Source organism: Aedes aegypti, chromosome 2 (genome assembly GCF_002204515.2).
Source record: "Aedes aegypti strain LVP_AGWG chromosome 2, AaegL5.0 Primary Assembly, whole genome shotgun sequence".
Taxonomy (NCBI): Eukaryota; Metazoa; Arthropoda; class Insecta; order Diptera; family Culicidae; genus Aedes; species Aedes aegypti.
Window position 1 is genome coordinate 132,153,383 of NC_035108.1, and position 14,866 is coordinate 132,168,248.

General features: G+C 37.6%; 1 protein-coding gene across 4 annotated transcripts in view; it reads right to left on the reverse strand.

The window, feature by feature from the left end:
* Nucleotides 1-14,866, reverse strand: part of LOC5566834 — a 310,372-nt gene that overhangs the window by 45,097 nt on the left and 250,409 nt on the right. For all 4 annotated transcript variants that reach the window (XM_021842417.1, XM_021842416.1, XM_021842415.1 and 1 more), the window contains 2 exons: nucleotides 1,816-2,141; nucleotides 1,389-1,541 (listed from right to left, as the gene is read on the reverse strand). In XM_021842417.1, coding sequence (XP_021698109.1) covers nucleotides 1,389-1,541; nucleotides 1,816-2,141 — 479 coding nt within the window. The remainder of the gene's footprint in view (nucleotides 1-1,388; nucleotides 1,542-1,815; nucleotides 2,142-14,866) is intronic.

Sequence of the window (14,866 nt, forward strand, 5' to 3'; positions counted from 1 at the left end):
TGCCCATTGATCTCTATAAAAATTCTGAACACATATCATGATAGGTATTCCTATGATGAACAACATTGCTGAAGACCGCAAAGCAATCCGATGCTTGTGAAAGAAGTTATTAAGCATAGACTATTCTGGAATTTTGCCCGATTTTGTTATTATTGTTATTCCTTTACTTGTTAATCAACGACGCCTTGCCAATAGGTTTTCATTGAATAACTTTTTTCACAAGTGTCGGATTGTTTCGCGGTCTTCGGCAATATTCTTCATCGTAAAAATACCTATCGAGGTAAGTGTTTAGAATTTTTATAGAGGTCAATGGGCGACCTCTGGCGATTTTTCTTTGCAAAAGTAAGTTTTTCCATAGTAAATCCCATACAAACTTTGAACGGCTGGCGCTAAAATATAGTTTCTCCAATCGAGCTGAAATTTTGCACAGTTGTTATGGGACCTAAATGCAATCCAAAAAGTGGACTGGAGCGAGAATCTAAATTTTGTCCCACACTAATGACCATGCTGAGGGTCGTGGGTTCGAATCCCGCTGGTCGAGGATCTTTTCGTAAAGGAAATTTTCTCGATTCCCAGGGCATAGAGTATCTTCGTACCTGCCACACGATATACACATGCAAAAAAATGGTCAATCGGCAAAGGAAGCTCTCTGTTAATAACTGTGGAAGTGCTCATAAGAACACTAATCTGAGAAGCAGGCTTTGTCCCAGTTGGGACGTTACGCTAGAAAGAAGAAGATCAATACAAAAAGCTTCACAAGGGGGTGGGTGAGTGTCCAAAATGGTCATTTTTAGCGTTATGAAATATATAAACAAGCCCTTTACATGAAATTTAAAGTACGGTTTATCAAATTTGTTGAGATCCAATTCAGCAAACATGCAAAATTGGACTTCAACTTTTATTTTAGATATAGGTTGAAATTGCAAGATAAAATTGAGATTAAATCGATTTTTCAACATGCTTGCAGTTTCCATATAAAACTCTTTGTTTCTCTTAGACAATACTTATCTAAAACACCAAAAAATAACTTTTGATCCTCGATAGTATTATGAACTTTTCTGATAAGTATTATTGTACACATAAAGTTTGAATTCTGTTGTAAACTAAGCAAATAAAATTATACACAAGCTAGCAAACTTGCATGCAAGTTGGCTGGAATACGCAAATTTTGCATTTTAACAGCCAATATCTCAAAAACTAGACGTACTGGTATTTTTTTTGCAAACGGCAATTGATTCAGCAACCATTAATTAAGTAAATAGCGGTATTTTGATGTTTGAGATAAAAACGGGTTCCGCAGTGTTATCAATGCACTTATTTTCATGATGACATACCCAATGAGTTTGTGGTGACAGACAGAATTCAAAAAAATGTGAAAAAGCACTCACCTGAATGGTTGTAGTAATTGAAGGCACACAGCACATATTTGTATCCTGACAGTGGCCGCAGCTCTTCGGCCGGTACAACTTCCGGGAGACGCATGGTCCCAACCGCAGCCGAGAGGAGGAAGTTCGCTGAATGCTTCGGCACTGATGTCCTTTCTGTAGTTCAGAGAAGCAGATAAGAAAAAAGAACATGGTAAGATTAAATGTCGTCGCTACTGCTACATGCCTTTGCTCCAGTGTTGTCCCGATTTATAATGCGGTGGCGTGTACTCATGTTCTCGCTCGTTGGAGACAAAGAAAAATCATTAGATAATTACGTGCATTCTCTCAAGGAAAGGTAATTATCCCCTTGGACCATCCAATCCACCAACACACATACACGGCATTATTTACGGACATGGTGCAAAGCTAGCTCAGGGACAAAACTCACCCTCCTGCGATGTTCCGGCTCGCTCAGCAGTAGCAAACTATTAGCAACAGGATAACGGCCCTCGTGGTTGTACTTTTTGCTGCTGTCACTGATATCGCGGCCACTTCCCACCACCGTCAGCGCTTCACCGTCCTCGTAATCATTAACGATGCCACTGTAGTAGTTATTGTCCTGTCGGTTGCACTTGTGGTTCTCGCAGAGCCTGACCGTGCTGAGCCTCTGGCAACCCGGCGTCGTGGTTATGTTCCGGGTAGAGATTCCGATGCCACAACTCTGCGAACACGGTGACCACAGCGATGTGGACGAGTTATAGCAGGTTGCGTTCACTGATGGACATCATGTAAAGTAGAGAGATGCATGCGAAAAAACATGATGAGAGATTTTACACCATAAAATGGACGCATATTGGGCATAAAGTCGTTTGGCATAAGGTCGATTGACATAATGGTCATTTGTCATGAATTTCATGGATAACTCATTAGTTCTATATCAGGAAGGGTGCTTGAAAATCATTTTCAAAATTTTACTTTGAACCCTCTGCAGAGTTTTCTCCCTGGTATTACAACAGCTAGTGCATATTGGTACAGCACACAACATGACTGTCCTGAAAATTCGTTTGAAGATGTTCTTAAGACAAAGCTTTGATTTCTGTTAATAAGTGGATACATTCATTTTACATATTTGTGACATTTGGCCTGAATGCTATCAGTGTGATTAAATTTTTATCTAGCATGAATCCAAAATACTTAACTTCATCTGACCAATTTATTAGAATCCGTCGCATCGTAAAGAGATTTTGGTTTATGCGGGAATATTATTGAGTTTCGGAAGTATTAAAAGATTCCATTTTTGCAATTTTTTTCTGTTCTGATGTAATTCACGTGAGTCAAGTGTGTGTTGTTACAATCAATCTTGATAATTGCTGCTGACATTCTATTCGTGAACATTACCTATTTTTAAGCGATGCCTGTTTTTTAAGATTTAGTCTTCAGTTTACTGAAATGTATAAATTTATAAATTGCTAAACAATCTTTCCAAAGATCTTTATTAATTTTGTTTTAGTGTGAGCTTTGTGAATTTTGCATTCTCCCAAATGGCCTTTGTACAAAATCACCTTTATGTCCAGTGGCGCGGGAAGTGGGTAGGACAGGTAGGACATATATTACGCACAGAAAAAACTTTAACGATTTAACAAAAACAAGATCCACAGAAAGCTTCAACAATAAATTAAACTGTTCATCATCTTTTCAATATGCATATGAACTCGATCAATGTTGTACTTATTCTTATGGAGAATGGTTTCTCATTCCTTGTGAAGCGTGATATGGTTTGTGCGCGAACCCCAAAATATTCTGGCTCGTCTGAAGAGCGGTTGAGAATATCTATACTGAACATTTTGGAAACTAAGAGTAAGTATAGTTATAAGAAACTTATTCAATCAGTAGAAAAAAAAAACAAATGGAGCAATTTCTGGCATTTCTGACTGCAACGACTAACTTTATTTGTTAAAAAATCGTCTTATATGTTCTGGGACAAATTTCCGTAAGCATTCTTGGAAGCAATTTATGAAAAGTTTTTGAAACATTCATTGAGAATTATCAGAAGATTCTTTAAGGATCTTTTAAAGAAGCTATAGATTAATCTAAGACCTGTCGCACCGTGTTATCAAAGCACTGCTGAATTTCTTGACAATTTTTTGAACTCTCAGAGTGACAAGAATTTCATGACTGATCAGAATCGTCGTAGAAATTTCTCTATTTCAATGCAAGAATTTAAAAAGTCTCTAAAAGGTCAATAAAGTCTCTGTTTTAATCAAAATATTTTCCTTAGTCTGCTTGCAAGATTGTACAGGCTCCATAGAAACCTTCAGAGACTGTATTGGGTTCAACAGGCTCCTCAAGAATATCGTCTCATATTCCTTGAGGAAAAGGGGTCTCCTAGTGGGATCTCTCCTGAAATTTTTCTAGAGATTTCTCTGCCAATTCTCCCAAAAATACTTCCAGCGATTTCTCAAAGTATGCTTAGCAGAATGTCTCCAGATTTTTTTTTCCAGGAAATCCATGATTCCTATGCTACTGCCTTCAATAATTTCCTCAGGTATCTTATTTTTTTTCAAAAACTTCTAGAATTTGCTCCAGATATTTTTCAACCAAACTCTCTTGTTGTTACTAAAGGAGACCTTCCAAAGATTTCCACAGAATTGCTCCCGAGGAAATCCTCAAAGAATCATTTCAGAGTTTTTTTTGCAAAAATAACTTAAGGGTTTGTTTAAGCAACCCTGAAAGAGTTCCTCCGCCTATTCACGAGGATTCTTACAAGAATTCATTCACGTTTCCTCCCAGGGACTCCAGAATTCCTTGAAGGATTATTTGAACAAATCTTTTTTTTTGTAGAAATTTCTCCAGCATTTCATCTAAGTATTCTCCAGCATTCAATCCAAACATTACCCCTGCAGTTATTTCAAATATTTCTCAAAATGTTTCTCCAAATATTCCCATGCAATCTTCTAAATTCTAAAAAGTTCTTACACCAGTTATACTACAGCAATTTTCCCAATAATTCCTTCAATCATTCCTGCGCAATTTATTTTAAAAAATTTTTTTACTATCTCAGAAAATTATCTATGAATTTCTGAAAGTCCAGGTGGTTTTTCAGAGGTACTTGTTCATTAAGGATTTAAAAGTTTCACAAGTTTTATAAGAGGTTACTTTAGAATACTCTTCAGAAATACCTCACGGATTTATGTTTCAGAAACATTTGGCAATTCCCTGGAGACATTCCTGGAAAAAAAAATCTTGAAAAAAAAAACATTCAAGCCTTACTTTAGAAAATCTCATAGAATTAGTGGAGAAATTTCTGTAGAAATTTTAGTAAGAATCTCTGGAGCAATTGCTGAAGGTATTTTCAGATAATTTTCTAGTTGTATTCTTATATAAATTCTGAAAGACAATTTCATAGGAAATCCCTAGAAATTCCAGAAGGCATTTCTGGAGAAGTTATTGATTGAATTTCAAAATATGTTCTCACCTGGAATCTTGGAGGATGTCCCAGAGAAATGTATGGATGAATCACTGGATACAATCTTGGACAAATTAGGACTTTTTTGAAAAATGTCTCAAAGAATTTTTGGAGGAATTTTTATGATTTTCAAAATAATCTTTGGAGAAACCTCATTTCTATGGTACTTCTTGGGGGAATTCAGGCTGAATTCTTGAGTTATCTCAAGCAAAATTCTTGGAGGAATTCCCTAGGAATATTCGTGGAGAAATTTCTTGGGAAATAATAGCTTAATGTATACCTTTAGAAATTTTCGAAGTAGTATCTGAACATACCTGATGATTTCTGATGAAATTCCTAGAGAAGATCATGAATTAACACGAAAAACTTACGAGCAGTAATACTTCTCGTAATATCACGAGGAATTCTCAAAACAAAGTCTTTGATCTTAGAGAAATATCTGCTCTGATGGTATCAAGAACCAAATTTTTATTCCATGGCTAGTATTAGGTTTCGTTTTGTTTTCTTGCTTTCTGTATGGTCTCTTTACGGCCTCTATTTGATTCCTTTTAAGTCTCTTTTTCAGGCAACAGGTCTTTAATATCCATTTTTAAGGGACCATCCCTGTAAAGAAGGAAAGCTTACTTAGTCTTGTGATAACGACTGGCATCCTTTGCGTTTGAGCTCATTACTTACTATATTCTACTTACAATTTTCAATTTAGGAATCCATCAGGTTAAAAATTTTCTTGGTTTCACTGTGCATTTAAGGTGAAGATGAATCGAAGCCAAACCTCAAATTTTCAAGAGCACAAATCTGGAGAACCGAACACCCGTTTGAGCTGAAAACTTAATCGATTGGTCATCACCAGCGAGTGTTTGGTTCTCCAGATTCGTGCTCTTGAAAATTTGAGGTTTGGCTTCGATTTATCTTCACCTTAATATTTGCCAACGTTTCTCCTACCCATGGATTCGAACGTGGACGCGCCTCTGATTATATCACACAGTTATTAAACGTTATTAAGCCAGATAAACATTATGTCAATCGACTTTATAATAAATAACCCTGTGCTAAACTGCATTATGCCAAACGACTAAACGCCAATAGGGGTTGGTACAATCAAAAATACGATTGAAATATAAATTTTGTAGCGAAATATATTTTGTTACGATTCACAATTTCAAAATATGATATCATTATTATAAAACGGACTTCCTTCGACATTCCAATCCCCACAATCAACCCTGCTGGAAGGGGTAATGAATTTTTAAGAAAAAATATCATGATAAGTAGCTCTCTCGTGCCCAGCATGACATCAGCTTCATCCACCTTTAGAGGTAGAAAGCGTTTCGGAAGGGAGCACAGATACCATCGCGCTAGGATAGAAATGGGGTCCGTTTGTTAAAATATTGCTGTCGTTTATTCCGGAGTTGGCTAGCTGGTAGAAAGTTCGGTCGGTCACTATTGTCTCCAACCATTTATCCCGGGTGCAACGTGCAAACAAAAGTCGGACGACAAATGAATGGAAAGTGTTACCACGGGCCAACAGACGTAACACTTGTAACATCCCCAGTTCACACTATCATGCTCTGGTTAGCTGTTTTGAACAACAAGACCTGCAAATGACAATGCACTTCAATCTCCATTTACATAAATTATATTTACGTGAGTTCTATTAACGAAATTCCATGTACGCAATATTACGCAATCGAAGATCTTTCGGAGGTTAATGAATAAGGTTCATACCTAAACATACTAAAGCAAATATATTCTAACAAATTTGTGTCCACCGGCTATCTTGGGTTATCTAAGTACTCCCTCGAGTTCAGGACTTCAAATCAACAAACTCGATCAGATATCTCTTGAAGATAAATCAACAAGGTTTTCACTCATATGGGCTCAAACAACTTTGTTAATTCAAGTTTAAGGTTTCCAGGTTACTATTGAAATCATTCTATCAATCAATAAGTATTATACTCAAACAGACTTAGGGCCGATTTCTTGACCTTCGCTTAAGCCGTGGACCACGTTTACCCATATTATTGATTTATCTTTAAGCCCTAAGCGGTGATGAAGAAATCGGCCCTCAATCATATATGTTCTATGAAATCTCGGAATCTAATAATAAACTTGACCAGTAATTTCTTGAAGATAAACAAACAAGCATTGAGAGTAAAGCTTGTTGGTTTAGAGATTACTGGTCATATGCAAATACATTCAATCTCGTAACAAAAGTTCCATATACCTAAAATTCTTTTTATGTACCCCCGACCCATTACGTAAATTAAGGTTTAGCTATAGTGTGAAACGTTGATCAAAAAGAAAAAAATATGTGTGTATTTCACTTTAAAATATAGCAAATTTGAAATGATCGTTAACTGAGTGGTCGAAGGAAATTTCCTCCTGTGTTACGTCTGTCTATCTGTAATGTTACTTTCTCGTGGATGCCAGCTTTGTGTTCTGACTCGCCGGAAAGTGTCTGCTGCTTGGCTTCCGACACGAGAATGGAGGGTTTCGAGTTAGCTCATCCTTCACCGCGTCGTATCCGTTGCGCAGTTTGCTAGATTAAGGCTGGTTTTACAAAAGGACAGCAAAAAAAACGCCGAGACCACCGTGTCTGTTATTTATGACCAGGTTAAAATTCAACTGGCTTAAATCCGACCCGGAGAACAATTGATGGTGCTTTTCCACTATGTACTGTTTTATTCGTCAACGTGATGTTGAGAATTATATATTTTCAGACCAGTTTTACCAAACGTTCTTTTCAATATTATACATGCTACGGAACCAACTACTAGATATGAATGTGTAGCTAACATTGACGTTGGTGACCTTAATAGAATACGGAAGATTTCAACTGATTTGTAGTACACTGCGTCTCAAAATGCCTTCCGCTCATTGTAGGCAGTGATGTTGTAGGAAGATTTGTGCTCTTGAAAATTTGAGCTGAGGCTTCGATGTATCTTAAAAGACAATTTACACCGTCTTCAGCCAAAGGCTGCACAGACTGAACAATAACGAACATTAGACAACGGACAACACAGAACACCCAGTAGTCCAGTGATGAATTTTTCGTTTGACGAAAATTTTCCACCGACTGGAGTGGGAATCGAACCCACGCTTCGTGTCATAATACGCTTAAACGGCTGACGCCGCTAACCGCACGGCTATGAAGCCCACAAATTTCAACTCAATATGTATACGAAATAGCACAACTTAAATGGTGTCTACAATCTTCTTCTTTCGTTACCAGACAGACAGAGTGAGGTTTTCAGCTTCAGCTAGCATGAGTAATCTCTATCTGAGTGCTACATCTGCTTTAGAGCCTTCTATGTAAAGTCGCAGACTGCGTGTTGTGAATCATCGGTCCACACTGAGAGTTATCAATCCTTCGAAGAAAGCACCACACTTCACCACGCAGTTGACTCAAGGCAATGACCAACATCAGCAGCAACTACAAATTGATTCAGCGGTTTGAGGTCGTCATCTTATCGAAGCGTTCTCTGAAGTACCTCAGCGGAATGGTCGACGACCGGTTTAGTTTAACAGCCATGACGAAGGCAGTTAATATAGTTAATATGTAGAGCTAAGAGCAGTATGAAGTATTTTGGCGAACGTTCCGGTTTGGGGTACAGCATTGACAAACAAGCAGAATCAAGATAGGCTGGCAAGTACAATGCGGCTCTTGACTATACGGGTAGCAAGCATTTGTCTACCACACCATGTCGTCGGACGCCGTATGCGTCATCTCTGGGATGATTCCGATCTGTGTTATTCTTCCTGCGAGTATCAGCTTATACCAGCATAAGAACACTAAAAATGTGAGGAACACGCTGGACACAATGACTGAGTGGCAGCCGGATTGGAATAACTCGAAGAAGGGAAGTTGAACCCACGCTTCAGTTTTAATGAGTCGGTTTGTACGTCTAATAAACACGGGGAAATTTACTTTTAACTGTCGCAGTTCTGGTCAAGTCACGGGTGGTTACAACAAAATCTGAAGAAATTCGGGAACGCAAAGACTCCGGCTTGTTCAGATGTTGAGGAGACACCGGAGCATATTATATTCGACTGGTTTCAAGATCCTACCAGGAACTGTAGGCGTTGTAAGCCCGTAAAACATCATGCATAAAATGTGCAGCATGAAAGCTCTTGGATAACGCTAACGTTTCGGTAATGGGTCATTGAGACCCCTGAGAACCGCAATCACAAGACCGACTGCGACACCTGTCCGATCCTCATCGAGAAAACGGTTTCAGAAATACTTTCGTCGTGGGATTTGTTTTCCTTCGGGGTTGGCAAGAACAATTTTGACAACTGCTTGGATAGCATCGGGTCGGGTGATTCACCGCCGGCGCCACTCTTTGCTGAAGAACGATCGATCCACAGCAACGGACAATAACAAGGTTACGGAAAGCAGTGAATTGACAGTAAGCTAATGTCAGGTACCCGGCATAATAGAGAGCGGTACAAGAATGCGAGAGCATCCGGACAAAGAAATCAGAGAGAAAAACAGCGCCATCTTCCGTCATATGCAATGACTGTGAAGGTACCTTGCTGACAGACAAAACCATGTCATGCTGCAGCAAGGGACTCGACAGAACGTGGAACGTTATAGATGGAAACGGCAACAGCAGGCCCGCCTCTTTCGGGAGAAAAAACGCCTCCTGAAGGAGACGGAGTGCGAGGAGATGGAACAGCTATGTCGATCTGAAGAAACACGGAAGTTCTATCAGAAGCTCTACGCATCCCGCAACGTCTACGTGCCGCGAGCCGAGATGTGCAGGGATAAAGATGGGAGTATTTTGACGGACGAGCGTGAGGTGATTGAAAGGTGGAAGCAGCACTTCGACGAGCACATGAATGGTGCTGAGAGCACAGGCAATGAAGGATGGGACAACGGAGGAAATGGCTTCGTCATTATTGCAGCGATGGATATGGATACCAACCAGCCCCCACTTTGAGGCAGGTTAAGGATGCCATTCACCAGTTCAAGAACAATAAAGCTGGCCATTTGTCTGCATCGGCCGGTAGGCGCAATCTGAACAGAACAGCTACCGGAGGAGTGGAAGGAAGGGGTAATATGCCCCATCTACAAGAAAGGCGACAAGCTAGATTGTGAGAATTTTCGAGCGATCACCGCCTTGTTGACGTTGGATAACGTTAGCTTCTTTTATTTCCTGGTTTGAGACCGTCACGAACTTATGAAAGATTTGTACTGCTTAAAATGTAATCAATTTTTACACTATTTGTTGCATGTCAATTTTGATCATGGTATCAACCTGAAAGTTTAAGCATTTTACAAGCATATTCAGATTCAGGGAGCTCAAATTCATTATGTAGAGTCGTTTCAAAAAATAACAATAATCGCATTGACAAGTGATCAATATCACTCCGAAATGGGATTCCCCGATTTTTTTATTTTACGGGAAGATTTTTAGCACGAAAACACATTTGTTAGAAAATTTTGGCACATGAGCCAAAGTTCCCGACCGTCGTTCTTGTTTTTCTGTATTCAGTTGTTTGGCATTTTCAACATTATTGAAAACACACAAGATAAAACATGAAACATGATCAATTTCACCCGATATTACGGTACATGTGAACATCAAAACGTCAAAACCTTATAACAGCAATAAAAAATGTGCTTCTCTATGGAAAATAAGACAGGCCTCGATATTTACCCATTTATCAATAGTTTAGTCATGAAAATCAATAGTTTTCATTATTGGAGTCGATTCGTAGAAAGATTTCCGATCGGTTGGAGCAAGAATCTCGATAATCTATATGGGCGTTAGTATGTTATTAACAGTCAAAATCTAACCACTTTTCGTGACGCGAGCTATTTTCTTTTTTCGAAATTGTACCCCAGTATGTTGCCGTAAGACATTATCCAACGTCAAAAAACAAAACAAAAAAAACATTGCCGAAGACGGATTTCACGACAACTCGACAAAGGGATTGGCAGTACCCATTCAGAATTCAATGAAACTTTCTGGGTATGAAGATTATGTGAAACTAAAATACTTTACATACTTTGTTTTTTCAAAATCGATCTAGACTAACATTTGGAAAGGGTCAAAGTTTTTTTTTTACTTTTTTTATAAACCCGTATAACTCGAAAACGATAAGACCTACAAAAAATGTTGTATGGGGGACTGTCGTGAAATTTCCTGACGTTTTAGAGAAAAAAAATTGAAAAAATAAAAACACATTTTCTACACTGAAAAATAGTTATTTATGATACAAGTTGCAAAATGATGATTTTTTCAGCACGAGTTGTACATTTATCCAACGAGGCTCGCCGAGTTGTATAAATACAACGAGTGCTGAAAAAATCGAGTTTTGCAACGAGTTGCATACAACATTTTTTGCTATTACGAAAAATTTCGTTTCAGCTGGATCATTTCCAAAAGCACAAACAAGAATTTCAACAGAAACCACGTGGGCATACATCCATGTGTAGTATTATTTCAGTATTTTTCAATCGCGTAGGCTGCGACATAGTAGTATCTGCGAATGTCACAAATTTTCTCGTGCATATCATACAGACACATATCTGGACAAACATTTGAAAAGGGCCCAAGAGGTCTTGAGCCTTTTTTCAGAAACGTTGCTGTTGAGCCCTTTTTAGCGCGCCTACGCAAACTAACACCACTATCAGAAAGATTGATCTTAGATCTTCCTGATAGTGGTATTGGTGAGCGTGATCGAGTTGAAATGGGCTCAACAGCGTCTTGCAAAGTCACTGTTTACCAATGTCGATGTGCCCTTTTGAAATGTTTGTCCAGATATATTCCTTATTGGAGGACAGAAAAGGTAGCGGGTTCTGCGGCTACTTCTATGAATGGTGGACGATCCTTTCTCAAACCAGTATCGGTCAATCGTTAGAAAATGCAGCTCGCTGAGAATGGTTTTTCAGGGTATCCATGTTTCGGAAGTAGGGCGCATTAAGCACATCCGGATGCGAATCGAATGCATAACTTCCAAGGTTATGTATCTCGGATAGAATCTGAGAAAAATCCAACTTCGGCGAGAAACCGATTCTTTCTTTTATCGAACCGACAATATCATTATTCTTGCATCTGGATCGCACATCAGATATATAATCAGATGTTGTGGCAGAATAGACTGGGATATTTGGCTGACGCCTCCCAAACAGTACTGAAAAGTGCTATTTTTCAGCACCAAAAACAGTGCTGAAAAGTAGCACTTTTCAGAATTGTATTTTTGGTAAGAAAAGTAATCCATTATCTGGTGCATTTTATCTATGAAAAGTTGATTGATTTGCCACGGAATCGCAAAAAAAATATTCAAAACTTAAAAGTCGATTTAAAAAAATTGCGTTTCAGATTTTGATCATCCTCAAGCAAAAAGTTTCGTAATTAAATTTACTAAAAGTCTTCCATACATTGCAAATTGGGCATATTTTAGGGAAAAAAGTTTTTCTAACATCGAATTTTTTAAGTCCCAAAGTTTTTTTTTTACTTATTTTTATAAACCCGTATAACTCAAAAACGGTAAGCCCTACAAAAAAGTGTTGTATGAGGGACTGTCGTGAAATTTCCTGAAGTTTTAGGAAAAAAATATTGAAAAAATAAAAACACATTTTCTACACTGAAAAAAAAAAAATATTCAAAACTTGAAAGTCAATTTAAAAAAACGGCCATTTCAAATTTAAATCATCCTTAAGCAAAAAGTTTCGTAATTAAATTCACTAAAAGTCGTCCATACATTGCAAATTGGGCATATTTTAGGGAAAAAAACATTTTCTAACTTCAAATTTTTTAAGTCCCAAACTGAAATTTATTTTTTTAAAGATTTTGTTTTAAACCGTCAAATATGATTGTGTTTTCAAGTGATAAATGAGTTTGAATCGGAAAATAGATTGTATTTTTTATTGAGAATTGTTAAAAAAACGGAATTATACAGTGATTATGTTTTTTAAATGCAGGCAATCAATAGACTTCGTCTCTGCCTATGAGAAAATCAACTCCGTCTAACATTCCGACGGATTTTTATGGTTGGAAAGGTATCACAACAGTATTGCAAACATTGAAAAGTAACAACCTTATCCATACCCTATTAAATTCTCTTCTAGAAAAAGTTTTGTGAAAAAAAAACTTACTAAACGTACCTGCGTTGAACGCCAGATGAATAAGAAATAATGAATATGTTTGTATTGTTATCTACCTAAAAAAAGTTGATAAGCTCATAACTCATGATTTTATTTGCAAATAACAGTCTGCTTTTCTACGAAACAAAAAATACTCCCTAAAACAAGGTAAAATACTGGTAATTAGCGACTTTACTGAAAATTATAACGCTGCTCAAGGATATCACTGGAATAATTCCCAAGCAACGATACACCAACTCTAGATTTACCATAAAAAAGATAATAAATTGGAAAATGTTAGTTTTATTATAATATCAAACCCATGAATAGTAGCAGTTCAGCTATTTATTTCAAAATTGATAAATTCTATTAAACAAATCAAAAGTTATTTTTAAGTCAGATGGAGCTGCAGCTCATTATAAAAATTAAAAAAAAATGTCAGCTTATGTAATTTCAAGAAAATGCATAGATTGGAAGCAGAGTGGCACTTTTTTGACACATTCCACGGCAAAGGCCCCTGTGACGCTATTGGTGGCACTCTCAAGCGAATGGCAAAAGAGCAAGTCTTGCAAAATACTATGGAAACACAATCGCAACTCCACGAGAACTATTCGACTGGGCAGTGAAACAAACTGATACATGTATCACCCAATTAAATTTCTGTTATATATTTAATGAACAATATGTTAAAATGTCAGAGGAATTGGTGGAATTGTTTGATAAGGTTAAAACTGTCCGTGGTATCCAAAAACATCATTGTTTTATGCCTATTAGTGATACACAAATTGCAGCCAAACGGTATACCAATTCAGAGGATGAACCAAAAATATTCAATTTATTCAGTAAAGCCCAAAAATAATGTAAATATTCATGTGCAGATACTACGTTTTAGGATATTTAGCAATAATAAAAATAAAAACAAACCACGACTTTTTTCATAAGCATAATATTGACCCTTTCCAGACACCTGTTAAGATTGGCTTTGACCAAATAAGAAATTTAATATTATTATGATATCTTTCCAACCATAAAAAACTTATCGGATTTTTAGACGGAGTTGATTTTCTCATAAGCAGTTTGGTGCGAGATCAATTGAATTTAATTAAAAAATAACTCTGTATAATTCCGTTTTATTTCTTTTAACCACTCCCAATAAAACAAATAAGGGGGGCAACGTGGCGTAGTTGGCTACACATTCACTTCATAAGCGGATCGTCATGGATTTGATTCCCAGCCCCCCCAACAAAAAACTTCTCGTCAGTCCGCTTGAAAACTACACGAGCTTCACCCGTCCAACACCATGGCCGCCTGAAAGCGGACTGACAACTGACCCTCTTCTGAGCGAATATGCTCTAATGTACCTGGATATAACATGACGATCGACCAACGGCAAGGAATAATGGACTTCTCTCTGGACTCTCTCTGGAAAAAAAGCAACATCACAGGTAACATCGGATCAGATCCACAAATAGAATTAATCGATAAAGCAGAACAACTGTCAAATTTGAATTCGCTCTGGTGATGCCCAAGCTGGCGAATAAGAGCTCAATAGGTTAAGTAAAATGGAGAATAAAATAAAACAAATATGATCATACTTGTTTTTAATTATGAATCGTGGTTTACGGCTAACCATCCGAGTGGAAGTTTAACAACTAACGAAAAGCTAAACATTACATATAATTTGCAATCGGATTAGATGGACAAAATGATGTGAATATTTGCGAAAAAGTTACACGTCTTCTCAGTGAGAATCGAACTCACGACTCCCCGATCTCTAGTTGGGGCGCGTTACCACTACGCCATAAGAGGACCTGAGGTTTCTATTGTGTGGGCTTCCAATGGGTCGCGACGTTCTCAAACGACCGATTACGGAACATGAGTCCGTTGCTCGAAAAATACTTGTTTTTAATTATGAAACGTGGTTTACGGCTAACCAGC